General features: G+C 47.8%; 1 protein-coding gene across 2 annotated transcripts in view; it reads left to right on the top strand.

The window, feature by feature from the left end:
• The window catches only part of WDR89 (WD repeat domain 89), a 56421-nt gene that overhangs the window by 13380 nt on the left and 19566 nt on the right, over positions 1-23475 (top strand). Inside the window, exon 1 of one of the 2 annotated variants that reach the window (XM_060262757.1) lies at positions 112-204. The exons of the other annotated variant lie outside the window; for it this stretch is intronic. Coding sequence (XP_060118740.1) covers positions 115-204 — 90 coding nt within the window. The 5' untranslated portion in view covers positions 112-114. Of the gene's footprint in view, positions 1-111; positions 205-23475 lie in introns of those variants that run through there. 2 annotated transcript variants of the gene reach the window in all.

Raw genomic sequence — 23475 nt, 5'->3', positions numbered from 1 at the left:
CAGGGATGGGAACCGGAACCTCGACGCGAGGGAGGCCTCGCCCCTTATTCTCTTTGACCAATCCCCGTAGCGGAAGCTCTTATGGGCGGACCGAAGTGCTTTCGCGAGCAGCCAATGGGAGTTCCACTGGGCGGAGCCTTGGGGAGCAGGAAGAGAGGATTGGAACGCGGGGAGGAGCGGCGCCTCTCTTCGCCCTCGCGCGAGGTAATGCGCGTGTCCTTTGCTACGCGGGCGTTTGGGAGGGGACGTGTGAATGGCTGCTCTTGCGTGTCTGTCTCCCCGTGGCTCACCCCTGCCGGCTGCTTCGCACGTGATCAAAATGACAACCCCTCTTACGCTTTGTGCTTATCGGTTTAGAAGGGGGCTCCAAGTGCGCAGCCGTGTTGGTCCTGCAGCACTAGAACCAAGCAGAGTCAGTTGCACCTTTAAGATCAAAGTTTTATCGAGAAGGTAAGCTTCCGTGTGCTCTAAGCACACTTCATCAGACAGTAGGATGAATGGCGAGCAGTCCTAAATGTAGAGGACGCGGGCAGTGGATCAGCGTGCAGAATCATGGAAAGGTCCCTCGTGATTCTTTTAATCGGCTGCAGCTAAGGGACCTTTCCATGATTTTGCACGCTGATTCACTGCCCACTTTCTCTGTATTTAGGACTGTTCGCCATTCCATCCTACTGTCTGATGAGGTGTGCTTAGAGCACACGAAAGCTTACATTCTCGATAAAACTTTGTTGGTCTTAAATATGCAACTGGACTCCGATTTAGAAGGGGGTGGGGAGTTAGTGACGATTGACAGCTCTAAGAGCCGCTTTAGTGAAAGAAATCGCACCTGTCCCAGGGCTGTTTTCCGCGGTGCACTGGGCATGGCTGCTTTCTAGGGTTGCCACTATGCTCCAGGTAGGGCCTGGAGATCTCCCGCTTTTACAAGTGATCTCCAGAGGGTAGAGATCAGCTCCCCTGGAGGAAAATGGCTGCTTGGAAGGACGGACTCTGTGGCCTTGTACCATGCTGAGGTGAGGCCCCTCCCCCTCCCCAAACCCCACCCTCTCCCAGATCCACCCCCCAAAAGTCTCCAGGGATTTTCCAACACAGACCTGCTTTGTGGGACTGTGTTCTGACAGAAGTTGGGCTGGGTTTGCGAAAAGATCCAGGGAGGAGGATGGGCACAGTGGAAGGATCAGAAGGGAGGATGCTGCACAGATGAGGATAGCTACCCTCCCTTCCGGTAAATAATATGAACTGTTGGGGCCTTTACACATGTTTCAAAATGGGGAGAAGCCGCCGCAAATTGACTTTCCCCCAAAATGCGACTCCAGTGTCCTGTTGTTAAGTGTTGATCTGGAAAGCATAAGAGGGAAACGAATGATACAACGTTTTGGTCTGAAGTAGCAGAACAAAGTGTATGTTAATAACTTCTGAGTTATCACACTCTTTCACTTCACTTCACTCACACACACACACCTCACTCTCAAATTCAAGATATGAGGCTTTCATGTGCATACAAACGTAAGAGAAGCCATGTTGGATCAGGCCAGTGGCCCATCCAGTCAAACACTCTGTGTCACACAGTGGCTAAAAAAACCCAGATGCCATTAAGAGGTTCATCAGTGGGGCCAGATCACTAGAAGCCCTCACACTGTTGCCCCCCCCCCACCCAAGCACCCAGAATACAGAGCATCACTGCCCCAGACAGAGTTCCAGCAATACGCTGTGGCTAATAGCCACTGAGGGACCTCTGCTCCATATGTTGATCCAATTCCCTCTTGAAGCTGGCTATCCTTGTAGCTGCCACCACGAACCCCTCAGGTATAATGAAATGGAATGTTTGTGTGTGTGTAGGAAGATGCCTCCATGTAGGTGAAGAGCAGACAGTTGTATGCTAATTTGCTGTTCGTCTGTGTAGTGGTATCTTGCCTATATATACGAACATGGCTTTTTTGGTAGAAAAAGCCCAGCAGGAACTCATTTACATATTAGGCCACATCCCATGACATCACCATTGTTTTGCACAGGACTTTTTTGTAGACAAAGCCCAGCAGGAGCTTATTTACGTGTTAGGCCACACCCCCTGATGCTAAGCCAGCCAGAACTGTGTTCCTGTGCGTTGCTGCTAAAAAAGAGAGCCTTGTATATGAAACATTAACTTCCATTTCTATGTCTCTGAAGAAGTGTGCGTGCACACGAAAGCCTCATACCTTGAATTTGAGAGTGAGGCATGTGTGTGAAGTGAAAGAGTGTGATACCTCGGTCAGAACAAAGTAGGAGTCAAGTCGCATCTTTAAGACCAGCAGAGTTTTATTCAGAATGTAAGCTTTCAAGTGCATGCCTACTTCTTCAGACGAGGGGATGGGGTACAGTGGGCTGGAATACATGTAGTAGCTAGTAGAACAAAGCAGGAGTCAATGAGCACCTTTAAGCACACAAAAGCTCACATTCTGAATAAAACTTTTGGTCCGTTAGGACTTGATCCCCTCGTCTGATGAAGTGTGCTTAAGAGAGCTCACGAAAGCCTACGTTCTCAATAACACTTGGTTGGTCTTAAATGTGCATCTTGACTTCTGCTTTGTTCTACTGCTTCAGACCAACACGGCTGCCCTCTTGGATCTATGTACTTTGTAGGGTTAAGAGTGTAAATTGATACAAAAGATTAAATGGCAAAATAGTGTAATAAACTGGAAGACCATTTGGTCTGGATAGCAGTAAAAGAATGAAAGTTGCCTGTTAATTGCTGTTGCTGAAAGTCTAGGTAAAACAAAAGGACATGTATTTCCTAGTTCTTGCCCTACTGCTTCAGACCAGCATGGCTGCTGCCTTCTATTTTTTATTTTTGTTTTATTTAGTGAACTTACCGTATATTCCGCCCTTTCAGGGTAGATCACGACATAAATTAGACGATAAAAATGCAACGAGTCAAATTTAAAACAATACAATAAAATCAAAACATCGAACGATAACACTACATAAGGCGCATCACCGGCGGAAATGGCACATTTCACAAAGTACAGTTTTTGGCCCCAAAAGGGATGGTATTAAAATCAGATTCTTGGATCTGCTCAGAAGTTATTAACATACACTTGTTTGATTCACTAAAAAAAAGATAAGCTACACATCGTCTTGAAACCGATATGCTTCTTGTACAAATAAAGTTTTGTTTTGTTTTGTTGTTAACCTGGAGTCCTGTGCTATTAAACCTTAAGGTTCTCATCCTTAGGGCCGCATAGTCCAACGAAGGAGCCTTAGAACTTGGACACAATACTGTGGGAAAGGTTAATTAATAAGATTGGAATTAAATTCCTGGTGGCAGCATTACATACCCAGAGACAGAAATAGCAAGAAAGTTCAAAGACATACCAAGTCTCACCACAGAAATGGAAAGAGAAGTCAATGCACTTGCGTATTCTGCGATTTGCGCATGCAGAATTTCTAGCGCGTGTTGAACAGCGCCCAAGAGTCTGTGCTGTGGGTGCACAGCTTAATATAGCAACTCTGGGCTGTGAATGAAATGATAAATCTCCCAGGAAACAAAAGATTGATAGGAAAAAAATAACACTTAATGTGATTAGCCTCAACATCTTTTCCCCAGAGCTCTTCTCCCATGGTTGGCTGTTCTCGTTAGAGTACATCAGAAAGAGAGAGATCTGATCCATCATTCTGGTTGATGCTTCCTGATATTCCTCTGCTTTCTTCTTAAAACTGACTGAGAAGTGATAGGATCACCATCTTCAAGTACTTGAAGGGCTGTCATATAGAGGATGGGGTGGAATTGTTTTCTGTGGCCCCAGAAGGTCAGACCAGAACCGACAGGTTGAAATTAAATCAAAAGAGTTTCTAGCTCAACATTAGGAAGAACTTCCTGATCGTTTGAGTGATTCCTCGGGGGAACAGGCTTCCTCGGGCGGTGGTGGGCTCTCCTTCCTTGGAGGTTTTTAAACAGAGGCTGGATGGCCATCTGTCAGCAATGAAGATCCTGTGAATTTAGGGGGAGGTGTTTGTGAGTTTAGAGTGGTTCCTCAGTGGAACAGGCTTCCTTGGGAGGTGGTGGGCTCTCCTTCCTTGGAGGTTTTTAAGCAGAAGCTGGATGGCCATCTGTCAGCAATGAAGATCCTGTGAATTTAGGGGGAGGTATTTGTGAGTTTAGAGCGGTTCCTCAGTGGAACAGGCTTCCTCGGGAGGTGGTGGGCTCTCCTTCCTTGGAGGTTTTTAAACAGAGGCTGGATGGCCATCTGACAGCAACGAGGATCCTGTGAATTTAGGGGGATAAGCCCTATGAGGAAAGGCTGAAGGAGCTGGGGATGTTTAGCCTGGAGAGGAGGCGGCTGAGAGGTGATATCACCATCTTCCAGTACTTGAAGGACTGTCTTATAGAGGATGGGGTGGAATTGTTTTCTGATGGGGAAGGGAGAAGGGAGAGACAGATGGAAAGAAAGCAACTTTAAATGCATTCTCCAAGCTGCTGGCTGGCTAGGCTTGGCAAAGTGATTTAAAGAGACAAATCTTCAAGCTGGCCAACAGGGCGGTGGTGAGTTCAGGAGTCATATACCATATGTGAAAGAGCCATATGTGGCTCCCAAGCCATAGTTTGGCTACCCCTAGTACAGATGGAACACAGAGTGCTGGACTGGATGGGCCATTGGTCTGGTCCAGCATGGCTCCTCTTATGTCCTGCTGGGCTTGTGAGTGAGTGTGTATGTCGACGTTTGCTTGCTTGCCTTATCCTGAGTTGAGGCAAGTAGCGTCCCTTCTGACGGACAGGAGCCTTCCAAGGTCTTCTGCAGAGAAAGGCCTTTCTCAGTCTCGCCTTCTGGGATGCTTGTAAGACTGGAGATGCTCCTGATTGAATTGAACCTGGGGCCGTCTTCGTCCAAAGCCACTCTGCCATTCGCGTAGGGTTGCCAGCCTCCTGGTGGTACCTGGAGATCTCCCGCTGTTACAGTTGATCAGCAGTCAGTTCCCCTGGAGGAAGCGGCTCCTTTGGAGGGTGGACTGTGTGGCATTGTACCCTGCTGAGGGCCCTGCCTTCCCCAAATCTCACCCTCCCTTGGCTCTACTTTCCAAATTCCCAGGTGTTTCTCAACCCAGAGCTGGCAGCCCTATCTGCCACAGACTCAAACCCCCGCTCCTAAACCCCCACATTTATTTGCGTCCAGGCCCCCAGCAGCTCTCATTAGCCCCTGGAGAAGCCGACGCCACCCTTTCTCCACTTCTTATGTGATTTTGGGTGGTGAGTGGTTTGCTGGCCTTTTGACTGTGGGGAGGCGTGGTCAAGGAGAGTCCCAGGTGAGCGAGGCCTGCTTGGGCTGGCTGGATCTCCAGCAGGCCTCGCTCGCCTGGGGCTCTTCTTTCTTGCATTGAGTTGCTTTTGGCAGTGGGGGCATAGGCTAATGAGTTATGCTAATGAGCTCCGCCACCTATTTTTTCCCTACAAAGCGACCCCAGTCTGCATCTGTGTAAAGTGCTTTGTTAGTCTTTAAGGTGCCGTGGGACTCTTGTCCTTTCCTACTGTGCAAAGTGCTGTCATGTTGTAGCTGGCTTCGGGCAACCCCAGCAAGGGGCTTCCAGGGCAAGTGCGAAGCAGAGGTGGTTGGTCATGGCCTTCCTCTGCAGAGCCTTCCTTGGGGGTCTCCCATCCAAGACTTACGGCAACCCAGCAAGGGGCTTTCAAGGCAAGTGAGGAGCAGAGGTGGTTGGCCATCGCTGCCTTCTGCGGAGCCTTTCTTGGTGGTCTCCCATCCAAAGGCTGATCCTGCTTAGCTTATGAAATCTGCTTATATCATGTTGCCTTCCCTTACAAAGCACATTTATAGCTTTAAAAAAATAATTTTCCTTTTATTTCCACCCTTTCATGAAGAAACGCAGGACACGTGGTCTCCACTGTCCACTGGTGTAGCCTTATGACAACCCTATAAAGTAGGCTAGACTGAAGGTCATTCATCTGGTGGTGAAAAAGGCAACCCCATATTGGGATTTTGGGGAAAGGCATTGAATAGCAAACGGCTGATATTATAATGCCCTAGTGCAGAGGTAAAAGTCCAGCCACCCTGGTAAATTTTTGGGCTTGCGCAGATGACTGGTTGTGTATTGCCATCAAGTGGACTGATTCTGGATGGCACCTTCTTCTGATTTGGTGTCAATACCGTCAGTTAAAAAACAATTAATACGCAATGCTAGACGTAGTACAGGAGTCTGCATCCTAAGACTCCAGGTCTAATTGTGGGTCATTGTGGAACTAAACAGGGTTCTCTTAAAAGGAAAATCTTCAAGTTATACTGGAAGGGAAGGTGGCTTCTCTATGGTCTTATGTCTGGGGCCATGGTCTTCTTGGTGTTTTGGAGTAGGGGGCTTCTGGAGTTTAGTGTGTCCTCTTGTTCTTAGATTTACAGTAGTCATAAGGAAGAGGCCTCAGTCTTTCTCTCTCACACACACATCCTTCCTCCTCCTTGCCCCGAGCCAGTTTGGTGTAGTGGTTAAGTGCGCGGACTCTTATCTGGGAGAACTGGGTTTGATTCCCCACTCCTCCACTTGCAGCTGCTGGAATGGCCTCGGGTTAGCCATAGCTCTGGCAGAGGTTGTCCTTGCAAGGACAGTTGCTGTGAGAGCCCTCTCAGCCCCACCCACCTCACAGGGTGTCTTTTGTGGGGGGAGAAGATAAAGGACATTGTAAGCCGCTCTCTCTGATTCAGAGAGAAGGGTGGGGTATAAATCTGCAATTCTTCTTCTTCCTCTCTGTCCCCATTGGTGGACCTCCTGATGGCACCTGGGTTTTAGCCACTGTGTGACACAGAGTATTGGACTGGATGGGCCACTAGCCTGATCCAAGATGGCTTCTCTTAGGTTCTTATGTCTGGGGTAGTGATGCTCTGTCCTCTTGGTGCTTGGGGGGCAAGAATGGGAGGGCTTCTGGAGTTCTGGCCCTGCTGGTGGACCTCCTGATGGCACCTGGGTTTTGGCCACTGTGTGGAACAGAGTGTTGGACTAGATGGGCCATTGGCCTGATCCAACATGGCTTCTCTGATGTTCTTATGCCTCTAGGCCCCTTTTAATTCTATGATGTTCTGAAATTTTCTTTCCCGGTCTTAGGGGGTTAGAGAGAAGATCGAACAGAATAGTGCAGGGGTCCCCAACATCGTGCCCCTAGTCCCCACCAACACCTTTTCTGGGGCCTGCCAAGTGTTTTTAGAAAGTGGGAGAGGCCAACTGGGGCTTTTGCCCAGCAAGATTTCTGATTGGACACTGGAGATTTGATGGGCAGTGTAGATTTTTTTTTTAAAAAAATGTTGCTTTGGTAGCAGCTGCCGTCAGAGCACAAAGATCTTTGTTGTGTGGCTGAAGTTAAGCTATGGCCAGGAACTCCTTTGCATATTAGGCCACACACCCCTGATGTAGCCAATCCTCCAAGAGCTTACAGGGCTCTTCTTACAGGGCCTACTGAAAGCCCCTGGAGGATTGGCTACATCAGAGGGGTGTGGCCTAATATGCAAAGGAGTTCCTCCTATTAAAAAAGCCCTGGTATGGCGCCATTTTGTGGCTGGCTCCAGCTCTCACGGCAGCCATTTTTTGTTCTGCCCACCATGCAGTGGCAGAATTCCAAAGATGCCTGCAGCCTCCAAGAGGTGGGGAACCCCTGGAATAGTGGGATGAAAACTTGACGTGGACATTCCCCTTCCTTTGGGTATGATGTCATAAGAACATAAGAGAAGCCATGTTGGATCAGGCCAATGGCCCATCCAGGCCAACACTCTGTGTCACGCAGTGGCCAAAAAAACCCAGGTGCCATCAGGAGGTCCATCAGTGGTGCTAGGACACTAGAAGACCTTCCACTGTGCCCCCCCCACTTGCCCCAGACAGAGTTCCATCAGTACTCCGAGGCTAGTAGCCACTAATGGACTTCTGCTCCATATGTTGATCCAGCTCTCTCTTGAAGCTGTCCATGTTTGTAGGTGCCACCGCCAATGTTCCCTCTAAGCTGCAGAGTCTTGTGAGCAGAAATTCTACTTTGCGAGCTACTGGCATTAGGGTTGCGAGCTCCTGCATAAATGAATGTGCTCTGGGGTCCTCCTTCCTGAGCTAAGACAAAAATGTGTGAGCTGGAGACTAAAAATCACGCTAACTCAGCTTAGAGGAAACACAGGCCACCACCTCCTGTGGCAGTGAATTCCATGTCACCAGTACCTCTGTTGGCTTTTTGATTTCCCAAGTCATCTGCCCATTCTCGTGGCTCGGACTGGTCTTCTATGTCCTTTAGTTGGCCACTGCTCGGAGCTGTAAATTGGCGCATGTTCTCCATTTCCTGTAAGCCCCGTTGAGTGCAGTAGGCCTTACTTCTGGGTAGCTGCGCAAAGGGCTTCTCTGTTGGATCTTTACCCCCCCCCCCCCCCCGTGATCCAGAGGAGTAAAAAGCAACAGCCCCTGCCTCATCCCAAATTTCGACTTCAGCGGTGCCGTGTGGATTTGATTGCCGTGCGTGGCTTTTTCAGTTTCTATCGCCTTGGCAACCGGGCTTATGTAATATCAGTGGGAATCGCAAGATGGATTGAAAGCCCGGCCGGAGAAATCATGAAATGCAGAAGATGAGTCACGCCAAGACGTTAAAAGAGCTATTTGGTTGTGTCAGGTTGTGAGAAACGCTTCCACCCGCTGGGCTGTTCCCACCTGTTATCGGAGTAACTTTGCCTGTTGTGTGTTTACCTCGCCCTTCCCTCTAGCGTGTCTAGTTTTATTCTCACTACAATCTTGTAAGATCGGTTGGGTGGAGAGCAAGAAGAAGAAGAAGAAGACTGCAGATTTATATCCCGCCCTTCTCTCTGAACCAGAGACTCAGATCTCCTATATCTTCTCCCCCCACAACAGACACCCTGTGAGGTGGGTGGGGCTGAGAGAGCTCTCACAGCAGCTGCCCTTTCAAGGACAACTCCTACGAGAGCTATGGCCGACCCAAGGCCATTCTTACCTCCTGCCTCCATGTAGCAATGCTGGGATTCCTCAGCAGCCTTCCATGCAAGGCCTAACCAGGGCTGACCCCGCTTAGAAGATGATGGTATTGGATTTATATCCCGCCCTCCACTCTGAATCTCAGAGTCTCACAGCGGCTCACAATCTCCTTTACCTTCCTCTCCCACAACAGACACCCTGTGAGGTGGGTGGGGCTAAGAGAGCTTTCACAGCAGCTGCCCTTTCAAGGACAACTCCTACGAGAGCTACGGCTGACCCAAGGCTGTTCCAACAGGTGCAAGTGGAGGAGTGGGGAATCAAACCCGGTTCTCCCAGATAAGAGTCCGCGCGCTTAACCACTACACCAGACTGGCTCTTGTGACTCCCCCTAGGAACTTGGTGGCTGATTTGAACCTGGGTCTTTCTGGTCCTACCCTGATACTGTAATCCCTCCCCCAGAATCTGAGCAGATGTTGCAATGATTTATGTGTTTATTTCATTTATACCCTTTCTTTCTTCCCAATGGGAAGCCAAAGCACATCAATCTCCTTTCCCCCATTTTATCCTCACAACAAACCTGTGAGGTGGGCTAGGCTGAGAAAGCATGACTGGCCCAAGATCACCCAGCAAGCTTCCATGGCATGCGTGGGGATTTGAACCTGAGTCTTCCAGGTACTAGTCTGACCCTCTTAACCACTGCAGCTCATTGATTTTGAGGATGCATTTTTCAAGCTACTTATAACCATCCACCTGTTGTTCTGGAAGGCCAGGTGTCCTAGCTTTCCTCCGTTTCCTGCTGGTGTGCATCTCTGATAACTAAGATGTGTTTGCACATGAGGAGGAGCTCAGTTGGGGGAAATCAAGAGTCCTGATTCTTGGCTTTTATAGCTCTGAACAACTTGGGCTTGGTGCCCCTCCTGCAGAGGTGACACAGGTTGCAATCAGGGACGGGGCCTTTTTGGTGGTGGCATGTCATGTTTGGAATATCATCTGTTTCAAGGCTTGCTTGATACTTACCGTACTCTCCAATGTTGGGATGTGGCGAGATCTAATGCAGTCACTTAGCCATTATGGGGCTACTCTTCATTCTAAGGTTAAAACGCTTGGGGTTCTTTAGCTTGGAGAAATGTCGACTGAGGGGTGACATGATAGAGATTTACAAGATTATGCATGGGATACAGAAGGTAGAGAAAGAAGTACTTTACTCCCTTTCTCACAATGTGAGAACTCGTGGGCGTTCAATGAAATTGCTGAGCAGTCAGGTTAGAATGGATAAAAGGAAGTACTTCTTCACTCAAAAGGTGATTAACATGTGGAATTCACTGCCACAGGAGGTGGTGGCGGCTACAAACATAGCCTGCTTCAAGAGGGGATTGGATAAGCATATGGAGCAGAGGTTCATCAGTGGCTATTAGCCACAGCATATTGATGGAACTCTCTTTCTGGGGCAGTGTTGCTCTGTATTCTTGGTGCTTGTGGGGGGGCCACAGTGGAAGGGCTTCTAGCCCCACTGGTGGACTTCTTGATGGCACGGGTTTTCTGCCCACTGTATGACACAGAGTGTTGGACTGGATGGGCCATTGGCCTGATCCAACATGGCTTCTCTTATGTTCTTATGTTCTAACACACTTGACCTGGAAGGATAATCTGGTCCAGAGCCAATCCTATGTTAACTGGTGTGTCTGATGAAGTTGGGTGGTTTTATTTTAACAATGTTGTGCTTGGCCAGTGCTCAGTTTTCTTCTGGTTAGGAATGTAGGAAAAGAGGCTAATTATCTGCCTGCCTGCACTTGGTTATCAGCTTATATGTTTGTGGCAGTCACCGCCCTGTTTTATAAGCTTACTGTAGACCAGCGGTGTTGAACTCATTTGTTATGTGGGCCGGATCTGACATAAATGAGACATAAACGAGCCAGGCTGGGCCATGAATGTCATAATAATGCCATGTAGTAAATAGAGATATAAACTTAGCACTTGTTGGTCTTCAAGGTGCTTTCTTTGTAACTCTCTTGTGCAATACAGGGAACTTGGCAAAGGAAGCTCTGGCTCTTTCCTTCTTTCCCCAGGGGACCAGAAGGGGGAGGAGCCTCAGCCAATAGAAAGGAGAGAGATCTCAGTAGCCCTGCTGTACCATTGAGGGATACTATCCCTCTTCCCCAAAGGAGGAGGCTCAGCCAATGGAGAAAATAGAGGCTTTGCTCTGTAGCTCCTGTGTGATTGAGCAAACCTGGCAAAGCAAGCTGTGATGCAGAAGAAAGCAAGAGAGAGGGAGAAGGAAGTGGATGACAGCCAGTTGCTGACAGCCAGTTGGCCCCCAGGCCGCATGTTTGACATCCCTGGTGCAGACTGTCATGTAGCCTTTTAACTGTTTGCTATTTTATCTCCCAAAGTTACTCCCCATCCCTTTATAGTACTCGGTTAAAGAGCTTCCATTGAAAATAACAATCCATAACTCCATTCATTTCTTTTTCCCAACATCCGGGGCCAAAACTTTTCTTTTTTTATCCAGGTTTTAAACTGTTAAAGCATTTTTATGGCTGGCGTCTAGCCTGCAGGCTGTTTTGTGGATATCATTTGAATGATATTATTATGCTTGTTTTAATATTGGTCACTGTCAGTTTTTATGATGCCGCTTTGAAGATTGTTTACAGAGCACAAAGGCCTCGGATCAGGGGTGGAATTCTCGCAGGAGCTCCTTTGCATATTAGGCCACACACCCCTGATGCAGCCAATCCTCCAAGAGCTTACAAAAAAAGAGCCCTGTAAGCTCCCAGAGGATTGGCTACATCGGGGGGGCGTGGCCTAATACGCAAAGGAGCTCCTGCTAGAATTCCACCCCTGCTTCAGATAGACAACAACTGGGTTAGCAAAAACAAGATATAGTTCTAAATGCCTCACAAACAAGAGAAGGGGGAAAGTTCCCATTTATTTTTTTGACCTGCCTTGAGCAGTTCCATGAAGAGGTGGAGTGTGTGTGTATATATATGTATTCTAAATAAATAAACATGGGACAACTTGGGAAAGAAACTCTTCTTATTTTTATTATTGTATTAATATATTTTACTTTCTGTCTGTCCTGCCTTTCTCCCCCACTATGAACACAGAGCAGCTGACATAATTCTTCTCTCCTCGTTTTTATTCTCACAACAAACCTGTGAGGTAAGATCCAGATGGGCAACTGTGTGGGTCTGAAACAGCAGAACAAACAGAGAACCAGTTTGGTGAAGTGTGCAGACTTTTATCTGGGAGAACCGTGTTTGATTCCCCACTCCTCTGCTTGCAGCTGCTGGAATGGCCTTGGGTCAGCCACAGCTCTGGCAGAGGTTGTCCTTGAAAGGGCAGCTGCGGTGAGAGCCCTCTCAGCCCCACCCACCTCACAGGGTGTCTATTGTGGGGGAGGAAGATCTAGGAAATTGTAAGCTGCTCTGAGTCTCTGATTCAGAGAGAAGGGCGGGGTATAAATCTGCAGTCTTTTTCTTCTTCTTCTGTCCAGTGGCACCTTTACGACCAACCACTACACCAAACTGTGTAGTGGTTTGTCCAGCTCACCACCTCCCTAGGCAGCTGATTCCACTGCTGAACAACTCTTAGACTGTGATCACATACACTAAACCAGGGTGTCAAACATGCGGGCCTGGGTGCCAAATCAGGCCCCTGGAGGGCTCCTATCAGGCCTCCAAGCAACTGGCTGTCATCTGCTTCCTTCTCCCTCTCTCTTGCTTCCTTCTGCATCACCGCTCGCTTCCTTCTGCATCACAGCTTGCTTCGCAAGGTTTGCTCAATCGCACAGGAGCTACACAGCAAAGGCTTTATTTTCTCCATTGGCTGAGGCTCCTCCCTTGGAGAGGAAGAGGGGGACAGCTTGCTTTGCCAGGCTCTATCAATCACACAACAGAGCTACTGAGCCAAGCCTCTCTTCCTTCGGTTGGCTGAGGCTCCTCCCTTTCCTTTGCCCAGTTCCCTGGATCCAATGGGAGAGACGCAAAGAAAGCTAATGTTTGAAGCAATTTTTTTTTTATTTTAAGCTTTAAAAAAAAATCTTTGTGTTTGTCTGTGACCTTTGGAAAATTTATATCTTCACTACCTGACATTACACACATGGCCTGGCCCAACAAGGTCTCATTTATGTCAGATCCAGCCCTCATAACAAATGAGTTCGACACCCCTGCGCTAAACAGTGCACTTTCTATGCACTTTCCTACTAGACCTTGCCAATTCACACAGTAAAATCCAGTTGGAAAGTGCATAGAAAGTGGATTGAAAGTGCATTTAATGCATTTAATGCATAGAAGGTGGATTGAAAGTGCATTATGTTTAATGTGTGTGATGGCAGCCTTACTGTGAAAAAAGTTGTTCCTAATAGCCAGCCGGTACCTTCCTACCCTGAATTTAAACCCATGATTGTGAGACCTCTCTGCTGCCAATCAAGTAGCTTAGAAAAAGCCAAATGCAATTTTGGGCTGTATCAGCAGGAGCAGAGTGTCCAGATCACGTGAAGTGATGGTATTGCTTTACTCTGCTCTGGTAAGACCTCGCCTGGAATATTGTGTTCAGTTTTGGGCACCACATTTTAAGAAGGATATAGACAAGCTGGAACGGGTCCAGAGGAGGGCGACGAAGATGGTGAGGGGTTTGGAGACCAAGACCTATGAGGAAAGGTTGAAGGAGCTGGGCACGTTTAGCCTAGAAAGGAGGTGGCTGAGAGGTGATATGATCACCATCTTCAAGTACTTGAAGGGCTGTCCTATAGAGGATGGTGTGGAATTGTTTTCTGCGGCCCCAGAAGGTACTAGCAGGTTGAAATTAAATCAAAAGAGTTGCCGGGTCAACATTAGGAAGAACTTTCTGAGGGTTAGAGCAGTTCCTCAGTGGAACAGGCTCCCTCGGGAGGCGGTGGTGGGCTCTCCTTCCTTGGAGGTTTCTAAACAGAGGCTTAGATGGCCATCTGACAGCAATGAGGGTCCTGTGAATTTAGGGGGAGGTGTTTGTGAGTTTCCTGCATTCTGCAGGGGGTTGGACTAGATGACCCTGGAGGTCCCTTCCAACTCTATGATTCTAAGTTGCCCTGACCTGGATGGCCCAGGCTAGCCTCATCTCATCAGATCTCCAAAGCTAAGCAGGGTCGGCCCTGGTTAGTACTTGGATGGGAGACCACCAAGGAAGTGCAGGGCTGCTACGCAGAGGCAGGCAATGGCAAATGAACATATGAACACATGAAGCTACCTTCTACTGAAGTCCATCAAAGTCAGTATTGTCTACTCAGACTGGCAGCGGCTCTCCAGGGTCTCAAGCTGAGGTTTTTCACACCTATTTGCCTGGACCCTTTTCAGTTGGAGATGCCGGGGATTGAACCTGGGACCTTCTGCTTACCAAGCAGATGCTCCAACACTGAGCCACCGTCCCTCCCCTGGTTCATCTCCTGCCTCAGCAACCCTGTAGGATTGCCACGAGTCAGCTGCGACTTGATGGTGCTTTCCACCACCAGCCTTAGAGGAGGCGGGAGCGGTGTGAGGATAAATGGGGAAGGTTTTGTTAAGAGACTTTCTGAATGGGCTGAGCAGGGGTGGAATTCTAGCAGGAGTTCCTTTGCATATTAGGCCACACACCCCTGATGTAGCCCAATCCTCCAAGAGCTTACAAAAAAGAGCCTTGTAAGCTCCAGGAGGATTGGCCACATCAGGGGTGCGTGGCCTAATATGCAAAGGAGCTCCTGCTAGAATTCCACCCCTGGGACTGAGGAAGGGAAGAGATAGGAAGAAGAGGAGGGAGAAATCAAGCGCTGAAGAGATGCTAACAATTCCCGATGCAGATAAGAAGCTGCCCGTTTTTGGTTTTGGTGGGGTTTGTTCTTTACTGGGTACCCGGTGCAACGGCATTGCCCCTCAGGGATAGCACAAAAAGCCTTGCGAAATCGTATCCTTGCCAAAAGATTCTCTCAGAGGAGGTGGAAGAATGTAATTTATGAATCACCGGGCTATTTTTGAAAACCTTGTAGGAATAAAAATGACTCACGGGTCTCTCTTTAGCCCAAGAATTGCTGTTTATAACTAGCGTGTCAAACGCTGAAGACAGCAATACATACCTTTATTCCGAATTATGTTAGAGGCCCAGAGCGTGTCAGCTGGGGAATCTTTTGGACAGGTTACTTATAGCAGGTGCCCCCTTTTAAAAAAAAATTGAGCAGCATCTTTTGTCCCGTTTCAGAAACAGAATGAAAGAGGTGTGTGTGTGTGTGTGTGTGGAGGGGGCCAGATCTGAATGCCGCGGATGAGTTCTTCACGGAGACGCCCGGCGCAAGCGCGAGAAAAAACATTTTGTGCATCCGAATGCTTTGATGGCCTGGTTTCGCACGCAGCGCCTTCTCCCTGGAAACCTGGGGCTGATGAGCTGGAAGAAGGTAGCCTTGGTGATGCCTGTTCCTCCACTGGAGCAAATTCTCCCACCCCCATCTCTTTTTTGGTCCCAGCTGCATTTTTGAATTGCTGCAAGCCAGTATTCCCTCATCAAGCTAGGATCTAACCTGGGCTTCCGCAGTGTAGTGCCCGCCAATACTTCCATTTTGGAGAGCCAGTTTGGTGTAGTGGTTAAATGTGCGGACTCTTATCTGGGAGAACCGGGTTTGGTTCCCCACTCCTCCACTTGCACCTGCTGGAATGGCCTTGGGTCAGCCATAGCTCTGGCAGAGGTTGTCCTTGAAAGGGCAGCTGCTGTGAGAGCCCTCTCCAGCCCCACCCACCTCACAGGTGTCTGTTGTGGGGGAGGAAGGTAAAGGAGATTGTAAGCTGCTCTGAGTCTTTGAATCAGAGAGAAGGGCAGGGTATAAATCTGCAGTTCTTCAATTCTTCTTCCCTTGACACTTGCCCAGCTCTTCAGAAAGTGGATGGAGCCGTTGTAAGGAAGGGCTCATTATGAGCCCCGTGGCGCAGAGTGTTAAAGCCGCAGTACTGCAGTCCTAAGCTCTGCTCACGACCTGCGTTCGATCCTGGCGGAAGCTGAATTAATGTAGCCAGCTCAAGGTTGACTCAGCCTTCCATCCTTCCGAGGTCGGTAAAATGAGTGCCCAGCTTGCTGGGGGGAGTGTAGATGACTGGGGAAGGCGATGGCTAACCACCCCGTAAAAAGTCTGCCGTGAAAACGTGAAAGCAACGTCATCCCAGAGTCGGAAACAACTGGTGCTTGCACAGGGGACCTTTCCTTTTTCCATTCAAATGAAAGGGTTTCCCATGGCTGCAAAGTGGGGAGGGAGGAACTGCATTTGGCTCCATCTCCCGTGGCAGCCATTTTGGGGTTGTACTCTCCACTCCTCAGAATTCCATTGATGACAAGTGGCTCAAAAAGGTTGGGACACACCTTCGGACATATCTTTCTGCAGCATATCCAAATGGTGCCCTCCCCCCCCTGCAAATTATTACCCTCATGTATCCCACTTTTCTTCTTCTCGTTCAGACAGGCTCAGAAACCAGTTTTGTTCATGGCAGCCTATTTTGCATTTGAATAGGGTTGACTCTGAAATAAACTAATACAGTCAACAGATTTGGCCTTATTAACGCAGACCTCATTTCCTTATAACGGCAAATTCGTTTCATTGAGCTTTGCAAATAATTAGGATAAATAAGCTGTGTCATGCCTCATCTCTTTTGAGTTCATAATTGAGCAAGCAGCCGTGTCTTTGCGAAACTCTGGGAGAGTGTCAAAAAGGTTGTAAAAGCGCCGTTGCCTTTTGATAGTCAACGAACCGGTAAAGGTACACACACCAGTTGTTTCCGATTCTGGGATGATGTCGCATCCCACCCACCGCACAGGGTGTCTGTTGTGGGGGAGGAAGGTAAAGGAGATTGTGAGCCGCTCTGAGACTCTTTGGAGTGGAGGGCGGGATATAAATCCAATATCTTCATCTACCTCACAGGGTGTCTGTTGTGGGGGAGGAAGGTAAAGGAGATTGTGAGCCGCTCTGAGACTCTTCGAAGTGGAGGGCGGGATATAAATCCAATACCTCACAGGGTGTCTGTTGGGGGGAGGAAGGTAAAGGAGATTGTGAGCCGCTCTGAGACTCTTCGGAGTGGAGGGTGGGATATAAATCCAATATCTTCATCTTCTTCATCTTCATCACGATGTTTTCACGGCAGACTTTTTACGGGGTGGTTTGCCCTTGCCTTCCCCAGTCATCTACACTATCCCCCCAGCAAGCTGGGGACTCGTTTTACTGACCTCAGAAGGATGGAAGGCTGAGTCAACCTGGAGCCAGCTACCTGAACCCAGCTTCCGCCGGGATCGAACTCAGGCAATGTTCCCTCTAAGCTACAAAGCCTTGTGAACAAAAATTCTACTTTGTGAGCTACTGGCATTAAACTTGTACGCTGCTGCATAAATTAGTGTGCTCTGGGGTCATCCTTCCTGAGCTAAGACAAAAACGTGTGAGCTGGAGGCTGAAAAACTGCGAGCTAGCTCACTAACTCAGCTTAGAGGGAACACTGAGGTCATGGTCAGAGCTTGGACTCAGTACTGCAGCTTGCCACTCTGCGCCACGGGGCTCCTCACAGCGAACCACACGAAGTAGCAAACATTCAAAATCTTCACCATTCTCAACATAGAACACCTGGAATAGTTGATCATTGAGAACATGGACTTTAATTTTATTGAGCTGGATAGTTCACTTAGCCTGATCTCTTCAGATCTTGAAAGCTAAGCCGGGTCGGCCTTGGTCAGTATTTGGATGGAAGACCTCCAAGGAACACCAGGGTCATAACGTGGAGGCAGGCAACGGCCAACCACCTCTGAATGTCTCATGCCTTAAAAAACCCAAAGGCTTGTTATAAATCAGCTGTGACTTGACAGCAAAAAAATAAGGACAGTGTAATGAAGAAGAAGACGACTGCAGATTTATGCCCCGCCTTTCTCTCTGAATCATACTCAAAGAGGCTTACAATCTCCTATAGCTTCTCCCCCCGCAACAGACACCCTGTGAGGTGGGTGGGGATGAGAGGACTCTCACAGGAGCTGCCCTTTCAAGGACAACCTCTGCCAGAGCTATGGCTGACCCAAGGCCATTCCAGCAGCTGCGAGTGGAGGAGGGGGGAATCAAACCTGGTTCTCCCAGATAAGAGTCTACACCAAACCACTACACCAAATTGTTCAGGAGATCACTAGGGTTTTTATTTGGCAACCCGATGTTGGTGATAAATGACACAGTGAATCGTAAAGACATTTTGACTCTGCTTTTTCTCAAGAAAGCAACACGCCCGTGGTAGCAGCCAGTTATTGCTGGAAAGGAAAGGAAAAGGAAAGGTCCCCTGTGCAAGCAGCAGTTGTTTCCGACTCTGGGGTGACGTTGCTTTCACAACGTTTTCACGGCAGACTTTTTATGGGGTGGTTTGCCATTGCCTTCCCCAGTCATACACTCCCCCCCCAGCAAGCTGGGTACTCATTATACTGACCTCGGAAGGATGGAAGGCTGAGTTAACCTGAAAACCCAGCTTCCATTAGGTCAGGTCGTGAGCAGAGCTTAGGACTGCAGTACTGCAGTTTTACCACTCTGCACCACAGGGTTCCATCAATTGCTCAAGCAAATATGTCACTCAGTTTTCTTGTCTTTGAAAAACCACTCAACAACGCGAAATACTCCTGATTGTATTTCTGTACAATGTTCATCAAGTCCATCCATCGTGTTAAGAATTCACTGAATGGTGAAGTTGTTATTAAATGTGGTACTTAAGATTCTTGCTAAATGGCTATCAGATTTTGAAAGGGTGGTGTCATAGAATCACAGAGTTGGAAGGGACCCCCAGGGTCATCTAGTCCAACCCCCTGCACAATGCAGGAAACTCACAAATACTTCCCCCTAAATAAACAGGATCAGCATTGCTGTCAGATGGCCATCTAGCCTCTGTTTCAAAACCTCCAAGAAAGGAGAGCCCACCTGGATCGTCACTGGATTGAGTTCATCCATTTTGTTGAACAAATTAAACTAAAAAGTTTGAATTGGATTTTGAATACATGGGCAATTAATGTTTACTGTTTTGAATTTTATTGCTACTGTCTTCCTTAGTGGGTCATGTGATTCTGAATAATGCTTTTTATAGGGTAGAGTAGAACCTGAGTTCCATCCCGGCAGAAGCTGGTTTCAGGTAGCCGGCTCAAGGGTGACTCAGCCTTCCATCCTTCCGAGGTCGGTAAAATGAGTCCCCAGCTTGCTGGGGGGAAAGTGTAGATGACTGGGGAAGGCAATGGCAAACCACCCCATAAAAAGTCTGCCGTGAAAACGCCGTTGTGATGCGATGTCACCGCAGCGTCGGAAACGACTGGTGCTTGCACAGGGGACTACCTTTTTTTAGGATGGGGGGCGGGATTCACTGGGGATGAATTGACGGAAGAAAATAGAAGGACCCTATCAGTCACAGAAGATTAATTAAAAAAAAAAAAGAGTATGGTCGATGGTGCAGATTTGGGTATTTTATTACTCAGTTAAAATTCCCCCAAAATTCCCTACATGCTTTGCCAATGGGCTTCGTCAGGGGAATCTGTAATATATAATATATAATTACACCACTGAGTTTATGTAAATGACTGTATAGTTACAATTATATAAATAAATGTATATTAAAGGTCAAAATCCAGGTCGTAAAACATCAATCACGTACAAAACTGCTAGAGCAGTGGCGGCCAAACTTCTTTAACATAAGAGCCGCATAGAATAAATAGTAGATGTTTGAGAGCCACAAGGAAGGAAGAGAGGGAAGAAGAAGATGATATTGGATTTATATCCCTCCTTATACTCTGAGTCTCAGAGTGGTCACAATCTCCTTTACCTTCCCCTCCCCCCATACAAGAGACACACTGTGAGGTAGGTGGGACTGAGAGAGCTCTTACAGCAGCTACCCTTTCAAGACAACTCCTATGAGAGCTATGGCTGGCCCAAGGCCATTCCAGCAGCTGCAAGTGGAAAGGTGGGGAATCAAACCTGGTTCTCCCAGATTGGAGTCCATGCACTAAACCATTACACCATACGGGCTCTCATAGGGAGGAAGGGAGGGAGGGAATAAATACATAGGGAGAGAGAGGGAGAGGTGGAAAGAAAGCAACTTAAAATGCATTCTCCAAGCCGCCAGCCAATGGGGTAGTGGGGGCTCCAAGAGCCAAAAAATATGTGTGAAAGAGCCACATATGGTTCCTGAGCCACAGTTTGGCCGTCCTCTGCCTGAGGCGGGCGAATGTTGTCCCCAACTTCAAGAAGGGGAAAAAAGAGGATCCGGGTAACTACCTACCGGTCAGCTTGACGTCTATACCTGGAAAAGTTTTAGAACAAATCATCAAACAGTTGGTCCTGGAACATTTAGAAAGAATGGATGTGATTACTAAGAGCCAGCATGGGTTTCTCAAGAACAAGTCATGTCAGACTAACCTTTTTTTGAGAAAGTGACTACCTTGCTGGATCAGGGGAATGCTCTAGATATCGTTTATCTTGATTCCAGTAAGGCTTTTGATAAGGTTCCACATACTATCCTTGTTGACAAATTGGTAAAATGTGGTTTGGATCCTGTTACCATTAGGTGGATCTGTAACTGGTTGACAGATTGCAGACAAAGATTGCTTGTGAATGGTTCCTCATCCTCTTGGAGAGGAGTGACAAGTGGAGTGCCTTAAGGATCTGTCCTGGGACCTGTTTTTTCAACATCTTTTTTAATGATTTGGATGAAGGAATAGAGGGAATGCTTATTAAATTTGCAGATGATACTAAATTGGGAGGGGTTGCAAACACAGAAGACAGAAACAGGAAGTCCTTGACAGGCTGGAAAACTTGGCTAAAATCAATAAAATGAATTTTAACAGGGATAAATGTAAAGTTCTGCATTTAGGTAGGAAAAATCCCATGCATGGTTATAGGATGGGAGAGACTTGTCTTAGCGGTAATATGTGCGAAAAGGATCTAGGGGTCTTAGTGGATCATATTCTGAACATGAGTCAACAGTGTGATGCAGTGGCTAAAAAGGCAAATGCAATTTTGGGCTGTATCAACAGAAGTAGAGTGTCCAGACCACGTGATGTGATGGTATCGCTTTACTCTGCTATGGGAAGACCTCACCTGGAATATTGTGTTCAGTTTTGGGCACCGCATTTTAAGAAGGATATAGACAAGCTGGAACAGGTCCAGAGGAGAGCAACGAAGATGGTGAGGGGTCTGGAGACCAAATCCTATGAGGAAAGGTTAAAGGAGCTGGGGATGTTTAGCCTGGAGAGGAGGTGGCTGAGAGGTGATATCAGCATCTTCAAGTACTTGAAGGGCTGTCATATAGAGGATGGTGTGGAATTGTTTTCTGTGGCCCCAGAAGGTAGGACCAGAACCAATGGGCTGAAATTAAATCAAAAGAGTTTCTGGTCAACATTAGGAAGAACTTCCTGACCGTTAGAGCGATTCCTCAGTGGAACAGGCTTCCTCGGGATGTGGTGGGCTCTCTTTCCTTGCAGATTTTTTAAACAGAGAATAGATGGCCATAAGGAAGGCTGAGCGCAGAAGAATAGATGCTTTTGAGCTGTGGTGCTGGAGAAGACTCTTGAGAGTTCCTTGGGCTACAAGAAGATCAAATCAGTCAGTCCTAAATCAACCCTGACTGTTCCCTGGAAAGTCAGATGCTGAAGCTGAAATACTTTGGCCACCAAATGAGAAGGGAGCACTCCCTGGAGAAGATCCTGATGCTAGGAAAGACAGAAGGCAAAAGAAGAAGGGGACGGCAAAATATGAGATGGCTGGACTGTGTTACTGATGTAACAAACACAAATTTGAGCAGACTTTGGAGGATGGTGGAAGACAGGAGGGCCTGGCGTGACTTTGTCCATGAGGTCGCAAAGAGTCGGACTCGACTGTCCGACTGAACAAAGATGGCCATCTGACAGCAATGAAGATCCTGTGAATTTTGGGGGAGGTATTTGTGAGTTTCCTGCATTGTGCAGGGGGTTAGACTAGATGACCCTGGAGGTCCCTTCCAACTCTATGATTCTCTGATCCCTGTGCTAGAGCTTACTCTGCCCTTGAGATTGCATGAGGAAAAGGCACCCCCTGTAAATAGGAGAAGGGAATTTTAACTGAATAACACAACGTTTTTAACCTGCTTTTGCACCATCTGCCTTGACTTTATTTTTCATCTGTGATACATTTTTGGAACCAAGGGGGCTGTGGTTTGAAAAAGTCTGGGAACCCCTGGGGTAGAAGAATCCAGCCCAAGTATCAGGAACTAAGCCCAAGAGGGAAATGAAAAACCAGCTGTCTTCCTCCCCCTTTCCCTCTGCCTGAGGCAGTGTGTATGTGTTGCATGATGCTGTGATGGGGCAGAAGTTGGTGTGCAAGGAAGAGGAAATTAGTGCAGCTGGTTCCTGATTTGAAAGTTGGGGTGTGCTGTGCTGCATCGATTGGGGGCTCCCGATGTGGTCCCTGTGGATACCTTTCTTGGCACTCACCACGTGTTTTTAGAAAGTGAGGGGCCCAGGTGTGGCCAGTTTGGTGTAGTAGTTAAGAGTGGTTGACTCTAATCTAGGAGAACCGGGTTTGATTCCTCACTTCTCCACACGCAGCTGCTGGTGTGACCTTGGGTCAGTCATAGTACTCTCAGAGCTCTCTCAGCCCACCTACCTCATGGGGTGTCTGTTGTGGAAAGAAGAAGGGAAGGAGATTGTAAGCCGCTCTGAGACTCTGAGTGAAGGGTGGGGTATAAATCCAGTCTCCTCCTCCAAGAGGAGGAGACTGATTTTATCACTGAAGATCTGGTTGGTTACACAGATTAAAGTACCATTATTTCAGGGTATTTCACCACCACTGTGCTTGTTTTGTTCTCTCTCATCTCTCTCTCCAATGTATTGTTAATGACACCTCCTCTGCACGTGGGCTTTCTCTCTCTATGTAGCTACACCTTCTGTGGTGGCCATTTTGTGGCAGCCTCTAGCTCCTGCGACAGCCATTTTGTCATTGTGGCCACCGCCTTGTGTCAGGATTCCAAAGGTGCCCACAGGCTGCAAAAGGTTGGGGAGCCCAGAGGTACATAAGAACATAAGAGAAGCCATTTTGGATCAGGCCAGTGGCCCATCCAGTCCAACACTCTGTGTCACACAGTGGCCAAAAAACACAAATGGCAAAAAAAAAAAAACCAATGAAGAAGGTAGGTTTTCTCTGGCTGCCTGTTTAACATGTTTGCCCTTTCCTGAGACTGGCAGTTCATGGCCACTTCAGAAGAGTTTGACAATGTGAGAGGAAAGAATAAACGAAACTTGCATCAAAGAGGGACTATAGGCTAATGAATAGGGGGCAAAAATGGCTGGCCTTCCACCCACCAGTTTGGTGTAGTGGTTAAGTGTTTAGACTCTTATCCACTCCTCCACTTGCAGCTGCTGGAATGGTCTTGGTTCAGCCATAGCTCTCACAGAGCTGTCCTTGAAAGGGTAGCTTCTGGGAGAGCTTTCTCAACCCCAACTGCTTCACATGGTGTATGTTGTGAGGGAGGAAAGTAAAGGAAATTGTAGGCCACTCTGAGATTCAGAGTGAAGGGCGGGATATAAATCCAATAT

This window comes from Heteronotia binoei, chromosome 21, assembly GCF_032191835.1.
Source record: "Heteronotia binoei isolate CCM8104 ecotype False Entrance Well chromosome 21, APGP_CSIRO_Hbin_v1, whole genome shotgun sequence".
NCBI lineage: Eukaryota > Metazoa > Chordata > Lepidosauria > Squamata > Gekkonidae > Heteronotia > Heteronotia binoei.
The sequence above is the reverse complement of the archived record's forward strand: the minus strand, read 5'-3'. Positions and strand labels throughout refer to the sequence as shown.